Below are 22,974 nucleotides of genomic sequence, written 5' to 3' on the forward strand. Positions count from 1 at the left end.
ATACTTCCTGCTGACTTTGAGAAGAAATGGCCAACAGTTCTAGAAAAAAACCTGAAAAAACACTAGAAGACAGATGTGTTTGTGGGAGAACTTGTCATCAGCAGCCTTGTGAGGGGGGAAACGGGAGCAGTGCAGAGGAGCTAATTGCTTGGTGACCATCTGGAAGCAAAAGACAAAGGGAACGTGGTGAGGCACACGGCTGGACTTTCACCTCTGCAGATTAAGAGCTGAATAATAAAGTCATAAACTGGCTCTCAGGCAAATAGAGCAAAACCAGAGGCAGCTGAGCCATAACAGGGCATCAGTTTGGAGTGCCAGGAGGGTTGGACATGAAAGATGGGAAAATAATTGATATGCTCATTAATATTTTTTTTCAATTGTCATCCAAAATTCTGCATTATAGGCTGAAGACTTCTGCGCAGGGGGGATGAGGATGGGGCTGGGGACAGATGCCCGCTCTCTTTGGGTCACTAGATGGCACAATTCCGGCTCTTTCCTTCCTCGCTCAAAGGCATTTTACAGCAGGAACCCAGGAGCTACAGGGAGAAAATTGTTCTCACTCCCTGTAATGGAGGTTGGCCAGAGTTATTTCAGTCATTAATCACTTTCTCACAATATTTAACAGACGCAGAAGAGCAAACTGTGGGAGTCCAGCCCCTGCTGAGAGAGAAAATCTTGCATTCTTGGTGGAATTTTACTTTTCTCTCTTGGAAAGTTTATGAAATGACTCTAAGTAGATGTGTCTAAACTGGGATAAATTCTACAGCTGCTGAAGATGCCTTGCTGCAGGTGCACACTGGGGTCTGAGGTTTGTAGCTACCAGCAAAGGTCTAGGCAGCCTCCAAAATCACTCCCCCATGCCCAAGGGCCGGTCCTGTTTGTGCTGCTGCCTTTTGTGTCTCCTTGCAGGAGAGCACTGATTCCCCTGACAGGAGTCAAAGCAGGTCGCTTGGCAAAACACCTTCCTGAGCAAGACGTGGATGGGGCTAGAGAGACGCGACACTCAAAGGCAATTGTGTTTATTAGATCCCACTGATGTTACAGCTTGTAGGAAAAACACAATGCTGCACTAATTTTCCTGTCTACTGGAAATAATTGTTCAGATCTACTGAAGTCGCAACAAAATCACATGGCAATGTCTGTGAAAAGGCAGGAAATCCATATCTTGGGAAACATTGATGCAGCTGCAGTAGGAGATAGCCTAGTTCACAAAGTCACAGTAAGAGTGAGCCTTAATTACAGCTGGAGTTGTTAAAAGCCCTCATGAGCAAGGCTGATCCAGGCAGGGAGGGAACGAAATGCTGCATGCAGAAAAGGACAGCCATTGCAGATGACATTTTTTTTATTATCTCCCTCACTTGCCTGTATCAAAATGGGAAATCAATAGCTATCTGTAAGGCATGGAATCAACTTAGCAAAGATCTTACCTAAACACATCACTGTTTTCCATAACCTGCAATCAGCCGGGTGCACGGAGCTGTCAGTGGAGAGGACAATGGGGAGCCCCAATTCAAGGAAGCATCCTGGGGCAGGCACACTGGGTGGAAGGCTGCTACTCCCAGCTCGCAGCTAAATCCCTGACTCTCCCTATGCCCTGGGAAACGAAGACTGAGGTGCCCAAACATATAAAAATACCCCTTGGAAGCTAGTGAAAATACAGAGAAACCTAAAAAGCTGTTGGAACTGATGGATTAAATGTTGGGCCTCAGCTCAGCTGGAAATTGAGGTTGAGCAAAAAGCCTTGGTAAGCCATCGATGGCCATCAGGAGGGGAAAATCAGTCTGTTGTCACTCCTAGTGAGCTGCTGCTGAATGGAATGTAGGTAGATATTAAGGAAATACCTTAATAACTGAGCTCACCTGATACATCTTTAGCCTTAGGGACTGGTTGTGATTTTGAAAGGAAAAATAAGTCCTGTTTATTTTCTGGGAGGTTTCTTGCTAATGAATGTACAATTAAACTAGAATAGATCTGCATTGTGGCCGGATAATGAGCTAATGAGGAGTGAATCCTGCAGTCATGTAACCTGTGTCAGTATTAAATCCAACAGGGATTAACAATTAAATATTAACAGCTGATCAAAACACCAGATAGACTGTCAGCAGAATTTGAATAATGAAGCAATGCAGCACTGGACTGGTTACAAAACATTAACCTAGCAAAACTAAGAGTTGCTGTGACCTTTTCCCAGTCATCTTGTGCAGGAGATAAATCCTCAAAAACTATCATAGAGTTTGGCTAGAATAGAAGTATGATTAAAGAAATAACTCTTATTCTAGATAGATACTGAAGAAGAGAGGCTCACAAGTGCTGATGCAACATTCTTCTTCATATGCAAAGAATATTTGTACCTAAATTCTTTGTATGTGAAGTGTATTTGAGGAGTTAAGGTAGTATCTGGGGTATGTGTGTGCTCCATTTGTGTACCCCAAGGAAGAACACAGGGCTGGAGGGACTAAAGAAACTAATCCTTTATATTTACCCCTGATGAGGGCATAGACATTCAGTGCCCACTGAGCCACTGCTTGGTGTGACCAACGTGTTGCAAGTCACAAAACAGCTCCCACCACCTTAAAACAAGCAGAAGACCATTAGGACAAAGGCCCAGAATTCTCCTCAAGTGCTGAACAGGAGAAATCAATGGTCTGAGATTTGCAATTACACCTGCATTTCTTCTCTGCTAAACAAGAAATAAATCTTCACAGCAAGAAATAACCTCTGTGCTCAGAAAAAGTTATAGAAAACAGCAACAAGAGGCTGGCAGGCATCCCTGAGCGTTTGTGGGGAGGGATAATGTGCTGGCTGCATAGGCTGGGGAGGTTTTGGTTCAAGGTTGATGATGTCTTTGCTCAGTACCTCCTCCTCCCCAGGAGCATCTCTGAGCTGGGTGAGCTGGGCTGAGGCGGCCTGCAGCATTTCGCATCCCTCAGGGAGGCTGAGGGAGCATTTGCCTCTCTGGGCAGGAGCGGGGATGTGGGCAGTGGAGCAGTCACTGAACACAGCTCTGCCTCTGGGGTGTATTCACCCTCCATCTCCTTCCCAGTGTGTCTCTGAAGGAGCAGTGGAGCAGAGACACAGCCAAGGAACCAGACCCAAAATTGTTTCCAGAGTTTCCCTGCCCTGGCAGAGAGTATCAGCAGTGTCAGCTCTCCTGTCCCAAAGCCCCACAGAAAACACATTTCTGATGTGGCTGTGAAAAAGTTTTTTAAAAAGCCCAAAACACCAAGCTCTGAATGCAGCTTTCTGCAGTAACAGACAAAAATTCCTGTCACCTCCAGATCTCTTTGTGCATTCTTGGTATAACCTGTGAATTCGTCACATTGCTCATAACTCTTGTACTCGTTGTCTCTCAGGACCTTGTAAAAAAGCCTCCATCACCTCTCCTACTGTGTTTACATCTGTTCAATACAGCTCATCTGTTGGCAGTAACCTGCTCTCAGTTTGGCTGACATAAACGTCTGCCAGCCCAAACAGCATGAGCTCTGCAGGCACAAAATCTGCAGGCACGAGCCTCCCTTGCCCGGGGAGCAGAGCTGCTACCAGGGCTCTTGCTGAGATGGTTCTGCTGTGGTCTGAGCCCTGTGGAGGTGCCTGGGCCTGCAGCAGAGCCATATGGACCTGCTGCTGTCCTGTCTGTTCCAGGCCCCAAGTGCTTCTCAACTTGGAGCCTTGTCAGGGTTGGGTTATGTTTTGGCCTTGCTGGTCAGTTCTGTGTGGCAGCACAAGGTGCTGCTTCTGGGATAATTCATCAGAGGATTCAAACCCTTCATTTTCCACCATAGGAGTTATCAGAAGTGCTGCCTGGGATACAGCCCACTCCATCCTTAGCCACGCCATCTCCCTCTGGCCCACATGACATAAGGTTTCACTTCATACTGTCTGGGAGAAGGAAATCCAGCCTCTCCATCAAGCAGTCCATGGAGAAAGCCTGCCTCTGGTGGTGCTTCAGCACCCATGGCTGTGCACACCCAGCTGAGGCTCCACTTTTGTTTCTTCAGCGCCCCTGAGAAGACAAATCTCTGTGCTGGGAGCCTTTTCCCAACCCCCAGTGCCCATGATATGGTGTGGCGCCCATGGTCAGAAAGGACTGAATTTGGACAGTTCCTACCAACCCTAAGAAAACTCTGTCTCAGGTTCTCTTACTATTAAAGGCATGAAAGAATGTTCACATCCATCCTTAGGGAACATGTTAAACCATACAGGGCTTTTCCTCCCCCGCCCTAGAGAAAACCTGGCTGATGCTGTAACCTCATCCAGCCTACGGCAGCCTGGATTGCAGCAGGGGACAGCAGTCCTGAACTGGGTTTAAACACCTTTTGATGGAAAGGAACGATAGATTTTACTGTCATTTATCCTAGCTTCTAGTGGATATAGATATATTGTAATGCACAAGTTCAGATTTTGGATCTTCATTCACTTTGTCCAAGCAATGTTTTTATTAAGCAGAATGCAGCTGGCATTTTCCAGATTTCAGTGAGTCTAGAGCATCTGTAGTGAACATTTTAACACTGATTGAGAAGGACTGTATTTTTCAGGGAGGAATGCAGCTGGATTCACAATATTTTCTCAGTGCAGAGGTTCATGGACCAAAGAGAGGGTCAGACATTTAACACAGCTCTTATGTCCTGAAGAGCTCCCCATCAGCCTGTAAGAGAGGCAGATCTCCATGCTGAGTGCACAGGGTGCAGATGTTAGTCAGTCAGTCAGTCCCTCCCTTTGCCAGTATTTTCTCCTTTGTACACTCTGTCGACACATTGCCAGACGTGGAACAGATCCATCTTGCAGTTTGGAGATCTTCATGCAGAACACTGCGGTCTGATTCAGGAATGGCTGATTTCTCTCACTTCTACCAACAGTGTTGAGACAAATGCTGAAAGAGTTTGTCTTGGTTATTTCAGTCTGTGCTTACGCAAGTGGCCTCAGCACTCAAGACAACAGGATTCCATAAGCAGGATCTTCTCAGAGTTTACTTTCTTGAAGGAAAGGTTTTTTTAAGCTCTCATAAATGCAAACATTGTAGCATACAGTAGATCCTTGACACTTAACTGCACCTGTATCACAACCACAAGAGCTTGAGTCTCTGTGCAATCCACTACAAATAAAAGCAGAGCTCTTTCTGGAGCACTTACCTCCTCCTCACACCCTTGTATCCACCGCATACATTTTGGAGGTGGCCGTTTGGGAGGATGGCAAATGCACATTTGTTACGACGGTCGCAGCTGAGGAATAGCCTTTCCTCAAGGAGTAAGCAGAATGGAGTCTTCCAGAACTGGTCTCTGTGAGGCACAGGGAGAGAAATAGGAACTGACAATGAGTGCTTGGTGACTTTCAGCTGCAAAGTTTTGTGATTCAGGGAAAGAAGCACTCCAAGGTGTGACATAATAACAACACATTTTATGTTATCCTTACACCTCAGCTCCCACATGAAGACCTTGATGCGCTTTCTAGAGCTGCCTAACTAAGACTATTCCCATTTTACAGCTGAAAATATTGCCACTGGAGACGAGCAACCATCCCAAAGGATGTCCCCAAAGGACTTTCCCCACCCTGTGCACCTGTAGCACACTTTGAGCAATGGCTCTATCCCTGAGCTGTGCTTCAGCTGTGCTTCCTCACCTCTAAAGAGATACATGCAGCAGGTGAGCAGGGACCCAGACAAGAAGCAGCCCAGTGACCCTGCCATGCCGAGCCAGCAGGACCAGCCAAACTTGTACTGGATGCCCAGGAACACGTTGTGGAAGAGCAGAGAGGAGCGCTCCACGTAGACATCCACAGCGTACCACACAGAGCCCGTGATGCCGGGGAGACCTGCAGGGCGGGACAGGGGTGCCACACACAGAACCACAAGGGATCAAATCTAAAGCTATAGCTGCTGTCTGCTGGGTCAGACTTCAGGGTGGGATGACCTTCCTTGGACAGCAGGGTTTGGCCCCTCTCCATGGTCAGCCTTTGGCGGATTCACCCGGGCTCCTGCTGATATCCTGTGCTGCCAGGCAGAGGCTGCACCTCGTGGCTTGGCACTCACACACACCTCCAGCACACTGGCAGCACTCAGATTTCTGCAGCAAAAGGCAGAAAGCTCCTCCCTTCTCAGCTTGTTGTAAAGTTGTCTCCAGAATTTAATTTTCTAATCTGTTTTGATTTTCAGAACTTTGATGATGCTTTTCTGACAAACTTTGAGAAGTGAATGGAAGATGTTTAAAAGAGCCTCTCAAAGTGTTTTACATGTGCTCCCAGTGGTTGGGGTGAGTTATGTATTAAACCTGCTTAGGCTGAAGAAGAGGTAACTGCTTGATACTGGCATAAAGTCAAATAATATTATTTGGTCCCTAGTTGGCTAATTATTTTTGTCTTTAAAATTCTCCAACTGGCTGTAACAGCAAAGCACCTGAGCTAGTTGGTTATTTATCATCTAGAAAGGACAGACATGTTATTATCCTTTTATTAGAGATCAGCTGCAGAGATTTTGAGCTAAGTGACTTGCCCAAGGTCACACAATCTATGGCAGAGGCAGAAACCATACCAGGATGCCAGGACTTTCTAGTCCTTCAGCACTTGGTCGAGAGACCTATGGCAAGGTCTCTTTGCCATATCAACAACATTGACTGCTCCACAGTGAAACAGCAATAAATGGAAGTCAGTCAACTCAAAGCCAAGTCACCTGGTCAAAACATGAACTGAAAGCAGATAAACTGAACTACATGCTGTTAGAGGCAGGTGGTGAACAGAAGAAACTGCATTGCACAAATAAATCAAGTAAAAATCCTTCCTCCTACAGAAAATCACCAACCAAAATAAAAGAAGGCTTTTAACACTTCCCCAGTGTGCCAAAGGGTGTCCTGCAGAATGGGGACACAGTGGGGAAATACCTGCAATGAGCAACATCACTCCAGATGCCACGCAGATGCGCAGCTTGATGAGCGGCTCATCAGGAAGGAATTTCACACAGTCCAGTCCCAGGACAAGGAAGAGAAATCCAAATCCTGACAGGATATCTGCTGTGATCATCATGGCTCGGGTCAGCACCAGCTTCACTGCAGGACAGAAGCAGATCATTCTAGTGCACAAGGAATGGAAATGTGGACAGGTAATGGGGTCAGATCCCCCAGGAACACTTTTTTCAGCTTCCCCTGGGAGTAATACCTGACTGAGAAAAGGAACATGCCTCTAATTATCTGTCACTGAGTAGAACAGATACTTTTTTAGTCTACACTCAAGTGTCCCCACCACTTGTAGAAACATCTCTGACTCTTACATACCAGGATGCTCGGCGTAGATGGAGTCATACTCATCACAAGTTTGGATCCCATCAAAAACGTTTGTGACACATTCCCACCACAGGCCACGGCATTTTGTACTCACCTGTGGATTGAGGAGACAAAGAAGACCATAAGTTAAAGTATCCACCAACACAGCAAGTGGTCATCTTAGCCCTTCAACAGAAATCCTGGTCAAGTTACAATGATGGTAACCAGAGCATTTAGCTTGAAGAAGAGAAAAAGGAGCAGGATGGAGGAAAAGGACAATGTTTTCTGTGTCCCTACTAAGGTTTTTACATTAGAACAAAAGAATTCAGACTAGACATTAGGAAAAAAACCCTGCCTACTAGTAAGGATAAAAATTCTGAAGGAAATTTCTGGGAGGAGCTGGGGGGTGGCTGACCACAGAGATCTAAGAGCAGGTTTGCTCATCCATTGCCAAACGCTTGTCTAGGCTGAGCTGGGCATGGCTATGGACCAGACAGCCTGAGACTTTGCTGCCCATGCTCCCCTTCCTTACACCATCCTCCTGACAGTGGAGGAGCAGCTCAGAGAGTGGGAGAGGAGTGCAGAGGAGTCTGGATGTGAGCCCCTTTGCAGACACTTGGGGAATGTTTCCCCCAAATGACTCAGCTGTAGACTCTGGCTGGAAAATGAGAGGCAGCTGGTGCTGATCCTGGCCCTGGGGCTCCCAGTGCGCTGCCAGCCATGGGACCACGCGTGCCCAAGCCACAGTCATCACTTAGACATCCAGACTGGGGCAGACGATGGAGGAGCATCGTGGTTAATCGTCTCCACTGTCCTCAAGCTGTAGATACCATTCCCAGCCCAGCCTTCCATAAATCACTTTAATATGGGAGGTGTTTTCATTACCAATGCAAATATGGGAACAAGCAACTCTAAAATATTCCTGGAATTGCTCATACAAGGAGCAGAGTTAATGTCGGTGCAGCTTTGGACTCCAGCCCGCCCGCTGCTGCCAGCGACACCCGCTGCAGTTAATGGAAGGAGAAACTCTTCCAGCAAATGAGTTTCACGCAGGGGAAGGGGACCAGGCTTGCTTGGATGATGCAATAAATTCATTTTTCTTGCCCTGTGTAAATCACAAAGCAGATAATAACATATCTCAGCCACATAATAAAGTCTTATTCAGGATGTATTGAAGTCTGTAGCCAACCACAGTATTTTCTCCACAATACAATGTCTGAGCCAAACTGTGCACCTCCTCTGTGATACTGCTCTATGGATCAAAGGTGAGTAAAAATGACTCACTGCTTCAGACTGGCAGAAGAGATACTATTTATATTTGAGGGAAAATAATCTACATTTTTTGTTTCATGCAGATGAAAAGTGCTTAGCATTTCTGAGAATTTCTGGGCATATGTAATGAAAAACATGATGAAAAATGAGAAGCAGTGACGGAAAAAACAGATTCATTTATTCTGTGCTTTTCAAGAGGAAAGTGTCTTGTAAAACAATTTGCCATGTTTACATTCAATGTGTTTTTACCATGGCCCTCTTAATGCAGTTGCAGGTCCTCTTCTGTCTTAACTCACCAGCATTCAGGCTGTGCTTGATATAAGCATATTTTTATTAAATTACATTTTTTTTCCGCTTGTATTTATGTAATTTCTCTTTCCTCCCAAACCACCATAGGCTTATTCATACTACTCTGCATTCAGCTAATAATGTCAGTTACTTTATTATAATGTCAGCTCATGTTATTATTGTTTTTTAAATCTTACATGCAGCATCTACATCTAAATTATTTATAAAGAGACTAACAGGATTCCAGGCTTTGTCACCCTCCAAGCAAAACAGAGGCCTCAAGCACAACAGTTACAGTCTAGCTTGTGAAATAACCCCCTTCCCAGACTAACAGAATCTTGATTTATGTTTTGCATTTCTTGGGATGTTTCAGTTGTCACTACTCTTGCTAGAGCCAGTGCCAAACATGGGCAAAGCAGGGACCGGCCCATCTCCACGCAGCCTGTGTGCAGCCAGGGATAAATGTCCTGAATCAGGGGATCAGTCCCATTGCCTGGTTCAGGAGGGATGGGAAAGGGTGTCGGTGTGGGGACCTGTCGCTGCCCCAAGCCACTGCCAAGCTATTCTTGTTTCTGCTGCCAAGGGCCAACCCTTGCTCCCCTCTGCTTTGTGCACAGTTGATCCTTCTGGTTGTTAATCTGCTCCTGAGCCACCCTTGGGCATCTTCCCTTGCGCTGACAGCACAGACCTTCAGGCACACGGGAACTCGTTGCTCTAAAGGGGACAGGGGTCAGGGCTTGAGGCATCATGTGGGGACATGGATTTCCCCATCCCATGGCTGGACCTGTGCACCATGTTGGTAGCACTAATTCCCCATCACCTCTCTCCCCACATAGCAAATGTGCTCCAGCTTCCCTGGGCCCAGCTGAGGAGCCCCTGAGCAGCCAAACATCACAGCCACACTCCTCATCTCCCACTTTGATTACGAAACACGTTGCCACGACCTGCTTTCTCTAACAGAAGTATGCATGTAAAACATGAACTGCATAATGACTGTAATAGATATAATTATACCCTATTCATAATGTATAATTAATAATAAAATAATTCTCATACAGAAAAAAAAAAAGAAAATTACAAAACAAGCACACACTTCTCCTTCTGGGGAAAGCGGAGAAGACAAACACGAAAGTGATGTTAGTCACGGTGTTTTACGTCACTCCGAGAAGGTGCCAGCAGACAATGATTACAAGCCCAGCTCGAGAGTAAAACAGGCAGCATTTAACAGTAGTGGTGGTATTTATAATCCACCTGCAACAGGGAGGGACTGTCTACACAACACAGCACTTGTTGAGAAGAAGATTATGGGCTTTTTCCACTACAAACTACCGCAAAAATTGGCCCAGCCCTGTCTCGATGCTTCACAAGGAGTCACCTTCTTAAACAACTTTCTGTGTGGCCGTAATCTGTTGTTTCTGAAGGGAGGTGAGGGGCTGTGAAAGCTGAGTCAGGGCCCCTGCAGCCTCCCTGGAGGTGACTGCTCCTGGCACTCCCTGGCCTCTTCTTCCTGGGATGCTCCTCTCCAGTGGGACCACATCCTCGCCAGCTACAGGGGACCAGGGTCAAAGCCAAGCAACCAGCCAAGAGCCAGCAGCTACAGCTGCTGAAGGATGGAGTTCCCTTCTCCTGGATTCAAAGTTGCCTGGCTTACCCTTTTTCCAGCTGAAAACAGGAGCCATTGCAGTTTCCACGCCTTTCTGGCCATGGACATTCCCCTGATTAGAGAGGCAGTGAGTCATTAGGGTCATTAAGGAGATCAGTGGTCAGGTATTAAGGCTGGGGGCGTTTTGCTCCATTATTTAGTATTCACACTCAGAGCCGGAATGTGAGAATAGTGGTTGCTAAGAACCAAACTGGGTGTTAATGGAGCACTTTGGACAGCCCATCGCAGGTGCCTTTGCACCAAGAAGACAAGGTTACACAGCCTCAGGGTAATGGACTGGTTCTTTATTGGACTCTCTTTGCTCAGTAGCCGGGTTTCTCTCTTCTGGTTTTCCCCACAATCGTATTCACTTGGCTTTTCTGAGTATACTGATACCTTCATCTGGCTACTTCCTGAAAGGAATCTGAAATATCTCCCAAATAAAGAGTCATATCCCATCCAGCATCACTGGGTGCACTCTATTTGCCCTGTAGAAAGGCTCACAGCGCAAACACACTGCAACTGCAACTGCACTGCACTGGATATGTGCAATGTGCTGACACCTCAGCACTTACACCCACTTTTCAGGGTTTCTGACAGTCAGATTTTCAAGATTTCTTGTGGCATAGAGAAAAAAATTGTTTTTCTTGTAATCAGTTTTATCCTTCTTTCTTGGATAATTCACGCCTTCATGTGCTGCAACTAAATGCTGCATTGCAATCACTGAGAGCAGAGGAGCTCGTCTGGTTTCGTATGCTGGAGAGCAGATAGAAAGTTTCCTCCTGATACATTCAGCCAAACTTTCTGTCTTGGAAGGTGTTTCACCTTCACTGCCTAAAGTATCCAATTTTCCAGAGAGCAGATTCCTACACTGTGGACTCACAGCTCTTAAATGTACAGAAATGAATAGCTGTGCTGGGAAGAAAAGACAAATTTGCAGTATTGAGTGCTGGAAAAACAGAGATGATTTGGGGCCTGGAGTCCTTGGGGCACACCTTGCATGTAAGCAGCCATCTGCTCTCTTGTTTGCAATTTACTTTGCCAATACCGTTCTCTAACCTGAGAGTGCCACTGTCCACATGAGCTCCAGGAGATACTGAGTCCCCCTGCTCCCCTTAAATTTCTGGTAGCCCTGTAGCTCAATGGCTGTTCAGAAAAAGACTTGAAGAGCACAGCTGTGCATGCTGGATGTCTCCACCAAGAAGTCTGGACTACAGAACTGGAAACATCTCCAAAATATCCATGCAGGCTGGACATACGGGATAACTCCATTCAAGTTCATGCACATTTAAAACCAGACCCTGTAGATCTTTCCTGAACTTACTAAGTGAGAGCACAGTATGGATAATAAAGTCTGGAAAAGAGAAATACACAAAATACCACTTTTCCCCTTTTTTTGCCACAGTAATTAGTTTAATTTTCATCCACTTTCATCCAGCACAACAGGGAGAAAGAACATGAGAGTGGAGTAATGACACCGGGAACCAAACTCTCTCTAGGACACATTGGTTTTGGTGATCAGGCTCTCCTCACCCCAGTCTTACCTCCAGGGAGTCATCAGCATTCACCATCCAGCAGTCTGTCCAGGTAGATGTTATCAAAAACCCAGCAGAGAAAAAAGCAAAAAAGCAGCCCACATATTGGAGGAAAAACTTCATGCCAGCAGGTGCTCAGCACATCCAGGGGAGTGAGAACAGCAATGCCCAGCCTTGTTCCTAAAGCCGGGGTAGAGACTGAGCCTCAGTGTCCCAGATGACCACCACCCTCTCCCAGTGACCATGAAGAGCAGGACCTCCTCGCTTGTGCAGATGGTAGTGATGGCTGCAGGAGCAGTGGTCACCTGCCAGGGGTCAGGAGGAGGGTGAGAGTGCCCACGGGAGCTGCTGCAGCCAATCCGCCCTGCAGCACCACAGCTCTTGTCATGCCTGACTGAAGAGAAATGGGGCTGTGCAGAAGTGACATGCAGCTAACTGGAGCCCTGGACTGGCAGGGGGGGCAGGTATCATGGCACGTTTTGTCAGAATAGGGATTAGAAAAAAGAATCAAAACTTGTTCTCCAGGGCAGAAGTTTTGAGCACTGCTGAGGGACACAGAGAGGAGCTCTCATGCACACACACATTTATTCCTGGTCAGTGGTTCGTGCCTTAGCAGGGAGCAACTGCAAAGTGTCTTGGTGTGGATCCCAGGCCCCTTGGCTGTTACCCTGTTGGTCTCTGGTGCAGTGATGATCTAGTTCAATGCAGGAATGTCACTAGGGAGGGAAAGGAAAAGATAGCAATCGTGGACCTTCAGAGCCAACATCCACTCCCATCCCAGCTCAGATACGGAACTCTATATTCTGAATTTAAGTCAAACCTCAACACCTCTCACGCCCTGGACCTCAATTCGTTCATGGCATGCATAGAACTCCCATGTGGAAATCTTGACGTTTTCAAACCAGTGCCACTCTGGAGGATTTCAGGTGGTTGGAATTTCCCTGCTTGCTTACTCTGATTGCAAACTTCCTGTATTCCTGCAGGACTCCCCTGGTGAGCCGGGGCCACACAGGCTGCCAGGAGCAGAAGGCTGGGGCCTCTGTGTAAAGCTTCTCACTGTCTCCTCTCCTGCAGTGCTGAGAAAGCCATCAGGGCTCCAGAGCAGCTGTCAAAAAACCAAAGGGGAGTGGGACTAGAAATTTCTCCCACTCCAAAGGCACAAATGCACAGAAACCACCGCATCCTCAATGATCGTTATCTTTGAATACAAAGAGAAGCAGTAACAGGCTGGAGACCTGCCTTGAATGGGCGAATATTCCCCACGGGTCAGAGGCGCAGACTCTCGCTCTGCGTTCAGCTCTGCGTTCAGCTCTGCTTCCAGCCGCTCGCCCAAGCCGGCGGTGTCTGTCATCTCAGCTATCACCTCCAGATGGAGCCAAGCGGCACCTTTACAGAACTGCTCAAAGCCTCCGCTTCTCCGGGATTTCCCTTCAAATACCACAGCAGCGAGAAGTTTATTCTTACAATGGATAACCCGTATAGTTCCTATCATAACCTCATGAGGCGGTTTTACTGTCAGAGACCACAATTTTTACCCTGGATGCCAGGCTCACTCCACTCCTCAGAGGTCACTCTGTGCAATAGGTCATCAGCACGTGCTTTGGGAGGCTTAAGTGGAGAATAGAAGTCCCAGGTCATAAAGCCAGGGTATGCAAGAGACTGCTGCTTCAGCTTTCTGCTTTCTGTTTCCTAATTCCACTTGTAGAAGCTGACAAGTGAGGAACTCTCCTTCTTCCATCTTTCCCAGATGCAGGTCTTGGTGCGGTTATGCGGATATGATGCTTTCTGCTGGGTTTTCTGGTATCCAAACATCTGTATAAGGCAAAGAAACCTTCATGATTTTCACTTCATGGCTTTCTGTGACAAGGGCAGCTTTGCATTTTCAACAGTTCTGACCCACAGGGACATGGCAGTGCCCACACAGATCCCATAAAGGACAATGGCTTTCATTAGCCACATGTGTATATATATATAGATTAGACTGCATTTATGAGACAGGTACTGAAAATATACATCATCTTCCTACACTTGTCTTGTACTGTGTTCATTAACCTCTGTCTGCACCCATTTTTAAAAAGCATCCTAGTCAGTTGTCATTAGGGGCAACTCAGAAAAAGTGGTGAGGTGAGCTCAGAAAAGGCCTGAAAAATCTGAGACAGCCTTCCCACTATCAGCATTAAGTCCTTAGCAGTGTTAAGAGCAGAGTTTAACAGCAACAGAGCTTGGATTAGCCAGGATATGTATTATAGCCATATGAATCTCCTTTCCTTCTCCTTCTGTCCTGCACCCAAATGCAAGCCACTTTCAGAGAGGATAAGCCCAGTGGAAAGAAAGGGGACATTTTCCCTTATTTGGTGCATGGTGAAAGTGTCTCAATACAAGCATGACAGAGGTGGAAAGTGAAAATCTCCCGTGGTAATAGCCAGAGAGGTGTTTTTAAGCTTTTGTGATGGGCACATTGTAGTCTGTTCTTCCAGCTCTGCCCATCAAATGTCCACGGATGTCAGACCAAGAGGCAAACTCCACTAAGGGATGGAGGCAGCACATGAGGCACCAGTGCTACCTGTGCTTTGCTCCATCTCTCCACAGCTGTTATTGTAGTCCTGGTGATGTCTTGTTTATTTTCCGCATGCCCAGCAATGTGTTGCTGTCCCAGCTCCTTCCACCTCCCTGTGTTCATCTTCCCTGCAGGGCAGGGCAGGTGAGTGACCCTTCCTAGAGCAGGATGCCAGTGCTTCCCTGGCCATGAGTCACTGGGGACAGGAAGTGGCTCCAGCCATTTGCATCTAGCTTGGGGCTCTGAAGCATCCTGGCCTGGACAGCAGGGCAGGTCGGGATCCTCCAGTTTTCCCTCGTGCAAGACTGCTGCAGAGTGTGCAACACAATGAAGACAGTTCATGAATTTTCACCTGGTGGAGAGACCAATCCAATACCTGGTCCTTCTTTAAGTCTGTGTCTCCAAACAGTCCCATGGAATATGCTGTAGTTACTAGAAAGAATACAATATTCTTTATTTAGTAGAAAATGGCAAGATACATATATCTTTATTTAAAACAAGTCAGCATCTTCTTGAAGCAAAGTCTGTTGCAGTTTCTCATCATGGTCTGCTTTCCTAACTTGCATGACAGATGTCCCCTCAGCTTCAGGAAACAGCTCTCCCAAAATAACCTCCCAAGATGTCTTTGTATAGCCCAAAACCTGGCTGACATGACTCAGAGTAGCTTTCCAGTGAATTTGTAGGCTGTACTACATATGTTAACTGTGATTTGACACTAACAAAAGCATTAGGGTATCCTAATATTTGATTGTCAGAGCTTGGCCTTGTCGGGCTCTTACTCTGCGTGGTATCAATGCAGCAAAACTTTGCTAATTTAAGAGTTTAATCACCTTGACTACACTCAGCCCCAGCTCAGGGACAAATGCACCATGGGTCGATTGCTTTTATTACTCATTAACACAAGGTGGTCTGTGCTCTCCGTTAAAGCCAAGCTATTTATGTTAGAGAAAGGAAGAAACTACTGCCAGTCTTGGGAGCTGGTTGTCACCAGTCTATTTACAAAATGATTTTTGCAGCAACACCCCACTGAGGTTGCAGTCCCATGAGCACAGAAGGGTGGTGTTCTGCCTTTACTCCCTCAGTGTCTAATATATAGTGTAGCAGAGAGCCTGGAGCAAGAAGGAAGTGGCGATGCTGTGCATTCATGCATGAAATACAGACCTTTCTGCAAACAGGCAAGCAGCCCGTGAGGTAACTCGTGTTCAGGGCCAGGGGATTGTCCAGCAGGAAGGGCTCAGGGGTCAGAGGTGGTGGGGAGCTTTGGAAGGGGTTTTCCTAAGAGCTCTTCTGCTCCATGGGCTTGTCTGCCCAACCCTCCCCACTCCTCCCTCCTGGTTGTACCCCCTCCATTTTCCTGCTTCGCACACCACCATCCACAGCCTCTAAGTGTCTTCACCTCCAGAGCAGTGCTCCTTGGACGTGAGATGTGTACGCAAATAAATTACAGAGCAGTGTGTAATGTTCCCCTTCAGCCATGCTCATACAGTCACAAAACCTTGGGATTTAGCTTGGCATTAGCTCAGTAACCCCAAGGAAAATAGTAAGACTTCTGAGCAACCTATGATTTTTCAAGCAGGCAATACATAAGATTAAAGGAAAATAGAAAAACAAAGGTATGTTCTGGTAGATGAGAGCTTAAAGGATTGGTAAGTAAAAACTGTGTTTGTACGTGTATGTTTGTGTGTCCGTGTATATTCTACACACAGGTATGATGCTTACACACGCTCCTTTAAAACTGCTTTTTTAGTCACACCAAAGCAATAAATGCTAAAACAAGCATTTCATTACAGTATTTTTAGGTTCTCAAAGTACCATGTTGTCTTCAGTACAATAAATTTAGTTTTATGGCTGCCTATGAAATCCCACACCTGAGAAACACATAATCTCAATGACGTATCACTAACCCCATTTTGGAGCTGGGGAAAACGGGGCCCTGGCTAAGTGCCTTTAGATCGAGAGCGAGGAGTCACAGTCCCGCTCCTCTTTAGCACCGGGGCAGGACTCTCCGCCTGGGCGTGGTGAGATCCGTATCAGTGGAAACGTGTGTGACCACTCGGCTTTCCTGAAAGCCGCCAGAGAATACGCGGTGCCGTCACTGCATACCAGCTCCACGCAGGTGTGTGTTGGCAGAGGAGCTGGGTAGTGGATCAGACACACCTTTTCCCGGCATGTCACAAGTTCCAGTCCACGGCCCTCGTCCCCAAGCACCCCGGGGGCTGTTGATGCCCTGCCACGTCCCTGCGGCGTCATCCTCATGCAAGCGTGCCTTTCCCAGCATGAGCCTGAACTTTCCCGTGCGCTGATACGAGGGTGATTAAAGGCAAGTGAAGCACAAGCTCTGTGTCACTGCTAGCAATCGTTCAGGAAGGGAAGGGAGAGCAGCGTGAGCATTTAGCTCTCTCCAGAGTACCAGAGAAAAGCACAGGAAGAAAGGTGCCGCGGTGGAAGGGGTTTGTGCTGTGCCTGTGCTCGGCTGCTGCTCCTCAGGGACACCTTAGCGCAGTGAGAGGGGCCGTACGTGCGCTTCACCCTGCAGGGCTCTCCTGGCTGAAATCCAGACCCCCTTGTGACTCATTTCACAATAAACATCCGCTTCGGGCCTCTGTGCCTCTCGCAGATACTCACCAACCTACTTATCTGAGTGACGAGAGACCCTCTAGGAGACTCATCGAGAAAGGGACAAAAGTAACTGCTGGGTTAGAAATGCACAGTTTGGTAACAGGATGTTTCGTCTGCTATAAAAAGCCCAGGATGACAAGAGCTGAGGCTCGGAGAGAACAGTTGCTGCTGTGATTCACAGACCATGAGCACAGGAGAGTTTTGAGATCGGGTTAGATTAGTGGGGGCCAGGTTTGGGTACTAGATCTGCAAGGAGTTTCCCTGAAGAACTCTGGGGCTGTGACTGTTTAAATCACTGTCTGCCCACCTGCCTCTACCCACACACTCACTCTCCCCTTCTGTTTAACATCCAGCATCCAAACGGGACACTGAACGCTGCCCAGAGCTGGCACAGTGACCACCGGCTCTGCCCCCCCACCCCCGGGGCACTGTACCCTCTGTGCACAGACAGGGTCTGGCAAGGGGGAGAAGCCAACTGCAAACAAAGGCTCCTATAAGGCCACCCCTTCACTCCAGCCCTCTCCTTGTGCAGGCAAGGGACAGGGCAGGGATGTTTCTGCCCCTGCTGCAGAGCAAATTAGCATGAGCAGAGTCCCTCATGTCTCACATACACCGCATCACTCCCCAACTTCATCATGCAGGCAAGCTGTGCTGAGGCTGGAGGACAAAACCATGGAGGAGGAATAGAAGGAGGAAAGAAAGGGAAGGACAAATTAATCCTTGATGGAAATCCCCTACAAGGGCAGAATTGCAGTCCCAGCCCTGGGACAGGAGACAAGAAGAAGTGACTCCAGTCCTCATCTCACCCAAGGCATTTATATAGGGAGTGTCTTCATCTTCTCTACTATTTTCTCCCCTGTCCTGTCCTCTCCCCCACATCGGAGTCTCTCTGTGCACTATGAGAGGAAAGCACAGCATGTCCTTTCCCTCCTTCTTCTATCCTGTCCCTATTCTGCCCTGGTGGTCCCGATTCATGTAGGGTCCGGTTTCTGTTTTTTACGAAGATGTGTTGTTCCTCACCCAAGCTCTCCCTAAGGAGATCATCCCTCCCCCTTTTTCAGGCTTAGAGCTTCATTTGCACCTTCTTTGTCAACAGCACAGGGCGTGGGCTCCCGGAGTGCTCCCGAAACGCCCATCGGCAAAGCCTCTGTGTACATCGGGCTTACGGGAGAGTTTCACGAGCAGAGAGACACTGCTGTGAGAGAAACACCCCCAGCCAGATAACTGGGGTTTTCAACTCCCTCTAGGCACTGAAATACGACCTTGGGTTTCCAATGTGCGCTTTCAGTCCTAGCGATAAAGGGTGTGTTGGAAAGTCCAGGGAAGAAACTCCTTCCCTCCTCCTCTGCCAACGCACAGCTCTGCTTTCAGCGCAGGTGGGTCTTGCACTTGGCCAAGGCTTTTCAAGGGTTTCATTCCCATGTAGGCGCTGGAATAACTGGCCACATTTAAATACTTATTTAAGTGTTTAACCCTGCTCCCCACTGAAAAATCCAGCCATGTGGGTCACAGCAGGGGCTACTGAGTGCTTCAGAAATACCTGGCTTTGATTTGGGTGTCCTAAAGAGGACTGAAGCACATTGAATGTCAATACTTACAAATCCCACCCTTCTGCTCCTCTCAGTTTCCAGAGACAACTACTTGTTGGAAGATGATTTTACAGGGCCAGCGTATCTCTGAGGATGCTGAGCAGTTGTTAACTGGTTCTGATGTGTCACAAGGTTTCCTACAGCACAGTAATCTGTGTATCTTGAATTTTTCCAGTGTCCAAGGACAGCACAAATAGGTTTGGTCTTATTGATCCCCAGAGGAATTCAGAGCAACATGTGATAAGGGGCTAAGTTCAGCAACCTGAAAAAGATGTGAAACCTCGTCTCCTAAGATTGGCATTGCCCTTAACAGTCTGATCTAGAAATCTGGCAAGAGTTTATGGCAGAGCCTTTCTAGGAAGGACACTGGAGCACTTTATCTTCCCAGCACCAATTACCTGATATGTCATAAGGGCTTAGGAAAAGGGCAGAGGTTGTGGTCCAGGCACAAAAAGGTGAGACATAGCCATACCCTGAGATGAGAATCTTTGAGTAATTGACAAAGTGCTGAGTACAGCTTGGGCTTTTCCTTGGTGTGAATGTGACCCCAAAAACCAGACTCACAGGTACTTGATCCTGATGGCTCGCTTGGCCAGTGGTTGAGCAATGTAAATGGTGGTAACTCTGACTTCACAGAGGTAACTCTGTCTTCAGGATTGTCTGAACAGTGGTTCCTGGGGAGGACGTCAGATCTAGTCATTAGGCATCTTCTCCCTGTCTCTTTGTAATATCACTCCAATGCCCCCTTCCTTCCTTCATCTGATTTCAGGAAGAACAACCTGAGGTTATTCCAAAGAGGAAAATTTTTCAGTGGTGATTCTGAAGGTGGTCAGATTCTTGCCAGTCTCAGGAAAATAATTTCATAACTAGGGCATCAAGTTCATAAATGAGTATGAGCACCACTCATCACTGAACTCCTGGTGGACATTTGGTGAGGTTTGGGTAGAAATGTGATTCTTGCTATAACTGGTCATGGAGGATCAGGACCAAGACCTTGGAGGCATCAGGAACATGATGAGAGTAAACAGGATGGGTAGATGGCAAGGGTTAGGTCTTCACAGAGCCCATTTCCTGGAGGATCTGAGATGTTTTTCTATCTGCACTTAGAAAACTCTTCCATGGATGGTACCAGACATGAATTTTACTTTCTCAGGATCTTGATACACATTGCTCATGGCTCATGCACTATGACACTCACACACACATGGATCTGCCTCCCTCTCAGTCAGGCCTGGGTCTCACTTACTATCCCTGCTTCCCATCTCCTGCCCTGGGACTGTGACACCAGGAACTGCTGCTCTCCGTGTGTTCCTAGCAGCACATGGTGGGGAAAGTGGCCACACTTTGTGGTTGACCCTTCTGACAGGGCATGCTTTCCATTTGCCACATCACTGCTGGACCTCTTCCCCAGATGCCTCACCACACCTGTCCCATCATGACACCATGGTTAGTTTCATACATTCTGAAATGACATTTCTTGTTGATATGATGTAGAGCTACCCTCTATCTACAGCACATAACTCCCTGCTTTTCCCACCATTATCTCTCTAGTACTATGAAACTCATTGTTTCCAGGAATTTGATTGTGTCTGACTTTTGTTTTCTATCTGGCCTCTGGTACAGAATGTCCTGTGAAAGAACAATACTAAAATAGAAAAATTGAAAACAAAGTAAATCCTACCATACGGGTCAAATCTCTTGGCCTCCAAGGGTTGAGTTTTGTGCCATGGAATCTCTATCAGGGCTTCCAGTATTGGTTTGGGAAACAACACATGAGCAGCCAAGTGCAGGACCACCTTTATTCCTCAGCAGTTCAGTGCCTTGCATGGGCAAGCCCTGAGGTCTGAGAGCTGTGGGTAATGACACACAAAGAACAGCTTTACACATGCCAAAACCACTTACTTACCGACGAGAAAGATTCCAGTGTTTCTGGGGCATTCTGAGGCACAGTCTTGGGCCCTGCAGTCATTGGCTGATTGCTGATTCAGAAGAGAAGAAAAAGCAAAGGTAACAGGTGAAAACTGAAAAGCCAGGGAGGAGACATGATTCCTTTCAGAGCCCTCACTAGAGGGAGGTTTGGAGGAGAAGTCAGGAGTTCAGCCAGCCTCACACAACTTCGGTGGGTTACATATAAGCACATTTTAGCTACAGCCAGATGAAATCCATCATCTGAAGAGCAGAATTAAACTACTCCCAAAACTGTAACCTCATTACAACCGGTGAGAAAATATGAATCTTTGAATGACTGCAAGAAGAGGGTTGATTATTAGCTTGGTTTATCTCCAGCTGATTAGGAATTCCAGGTCATGTCTGCTGACCAAACATAGATAGGTTTATGCTGTTCCTGTCCCCAATATTTGAGAAGGAGTAATTAATACAGCCTATTTTAAAACATATTTTCAGAATATATTCCCTGTATGTAATCAATATCAAATAAGTCCCATCAGCCCCTCCAACTGATGCTGCCTCCATCAACCACAAATTTCAACACCAAAGAGGAAATCTGAGCTTTGCTCCTGGAAATGACAATTTCAACTCATCTGTGCAGGCAAAAGCTCTGGTTTTGGTGCTGCTCACTGCCTTGTGGTTTTTAGGCAATAGGAGTCATTGAAGGAAGACTTCTCCAATAACCTTTTTGTAAAACTTTGTACTGAATGTCATCTCTGCAGGAGTGAACAGCAGGTGAAGGGTTAAGCTTTCCTTGTGCTGCTGCCCTCTCCAGCCCTGCAAGCTGTGATCTTTGGCTGCTTCAGCTGCTACCATGGTCAAACACAGTCTGCCCCTCACTGCAGACAGGGCTGGACACAATCCTGACTAATCCCAGGGAAGATCTGCAGAGGCCTTAGATCCTCCTGACATCTGGGCAAAGACATCTGGGCGCTGCCTGCAAAACAGTGCTTGGAGCTAAGGTTCAGCTGGGGTGTTTCTCCTGGACGGATGGAGGAGTAAGTGGGAGAGAGAGAAGAAAAAGCAGCCTGCAGATAAACAACCAAGTCTTTTTAGTGTTTTTCTAGACAATGTAAACTTGAGCTAAACGCGTGTGGTTCTACCAGTCTGCTCTTTTCCTGCAGAACCTTGGGGACTTCAAATGAAACAGCAAGTCATAGGGTTCAAAAGAAACAAGGTGTTGCACTTTACTGTGAAGCACAGAGTAAATCTGCAAAACTCCTTCCTGCACAATGCTGCAAGTGCCAGAAGTTTAAAAAAACAAGCAGCTGAATTTATGGAGGGAAAATCGAGTGAATAAAATTAAACTTAAAAGTACTGGCACTGGCTCAAGTTATATTCAGACGTGGATCAGGGCGGGCTGCAACACATTTTGGGGAAGGGTCACTGTGCTTGCATTATTTCCTGGTTCTACTACTGGCTGCTACCAGAAATATGGGCTGGAGTACTCTTGTCTGGCCATTCCCATTTTCTGGTCCAGTTATGGAGCTTGTGCCTTCACTCTGAAACCAGAATAATGCAGCTGTGCCTGCTCTGCACACCTGCTGCTCTGTGCACCTGCCCATACTTACAATAACTTACAATCAGATGTTTACCCTTATACAAGAGTTCAAGGATGAAGTCAGGGGAGTCCGGGGGCCAGCTTTGGTGTGCACAAGGACAGGGAACCACATGTGAACCTGTGCTTCCCAAACACAGGCATTGCACAGTGAGACCTTCCCCAAGAAATGTCTGAGAGAAGAGGAAACCAGGCTGCTCACCTGCAAGTCCTGGCAAGTGTTAAGGCTTGTTTTTGCCAGAAAAGGAAACAGGTATCGTTTACTACCCACAGAGCTCAGATCTCTGCTGAGTACAGCGCTGAGGCTGCTCTCTGACTCACACTCCCCCCAAGGGAGTGACATGACCAAGGTGTTGAGCATTTGGCCAGCGCAGCCAGGGCTGTGGCACACGAGGGCAATCTCTTTGAACAATTAGAGGAGTTTCTCTAACTGTAGACAAAAACACCCCAGTTTGATTTCAGGGACTGTCTATGCACACGCCTCTTCTCACTTGGTCATGCTATTGTAAAGGAGAAAAAATTCAACTTGCATGTTTACTTAAGAGCAGGCCAATCACTAAGGACTGTCACTACGGGAGTACCTTTAGCCTAGAGAATACAGAGATTGCAACATCGTGGATAAACCCAGGTCTTTCAGCTGAGATTAATGATCTGAAGAAATGGTATTTCCCAAAAGTCAGGTATAAAAACTAGGTGAAAATAGAGTGAAAACTCTTTGGG

The 22,974-nt window shown here is 47.0% G+C and overlaps 1 protein-coding gene across 1 annotated transcript; it reads right to left on the reverse strand.

Moving 5' to 3' along the window:
* Positions 1–4,412: 4,412 nt before the first annotated feature.
* Positions 4,413–14,924, reverse strand: CLDN16 (claudin 16). The gene is made up of 6 exons (XM_042042496.1): positions 11,994–14,924; positions 7,260–7,362; positions 6,870–7,034; positions 5,617–5,808; positions 5,130–5,276; positions 4,413–5,051 (listed from the first exon to the last, which is right to left on the reverse strand). The coding sequence occupies exons 1-5, from the start codon at positions 12,105–12,107 to the stop codon at positions 5,137–5,139; spliced, it is 714 nt and encodes a 237-aa protein (XP_041898430.1). The 5' UTR covers positions 12,108–14,924; the 3' UTR covers positions 4,413–5,051; positions 5,130–5,136.
* Positions 14,925–22,974: the final 8,050 nt, after the last annotated feature.

This window comes from Corvus kubaryi, unplaced genomic scaffold, assembly GCF_017639235.1.
Source record: "Corvus kubaryi isolate FWS band 111438036 unplaced genomic scaffold, C.kubaryi_AGA036_p1.0 37397, whole genome shotgun sequence".
In the NCBI taxonomy this organism is placed as follows: Eukaryota; Metazoa; Chordata; class Aves; order Passeriformes; family Corvidae; genus Corvus; species Corvus kubaryi.

Excerpts from the sequence above, each read along its gene's own strand:
- CLDN16 (XM_042042496.1), bottom strand. The coding sequence starts at position 12,107 with ATGAAGTTTTTCCTCCAATATGTGGGCTGCTTTTTTGCTTTTTTCTCT. Across the intron at positions 7,363-11,993 it reads ATGCTGATGACTCCCTGGAG|GTGAGTACAAAATGCCGTGG; the intron begins GTAAGACTGGGG and ends CTCAATCCACAG. Across the intron at positions 7,035-7,259 it reads CATCTACGCCGAGCATCCTG|TGAAGCTGGTGCTGACCCGA; the intron begins GTATGTAAGAGT and ends TCTGTCCTGCAG.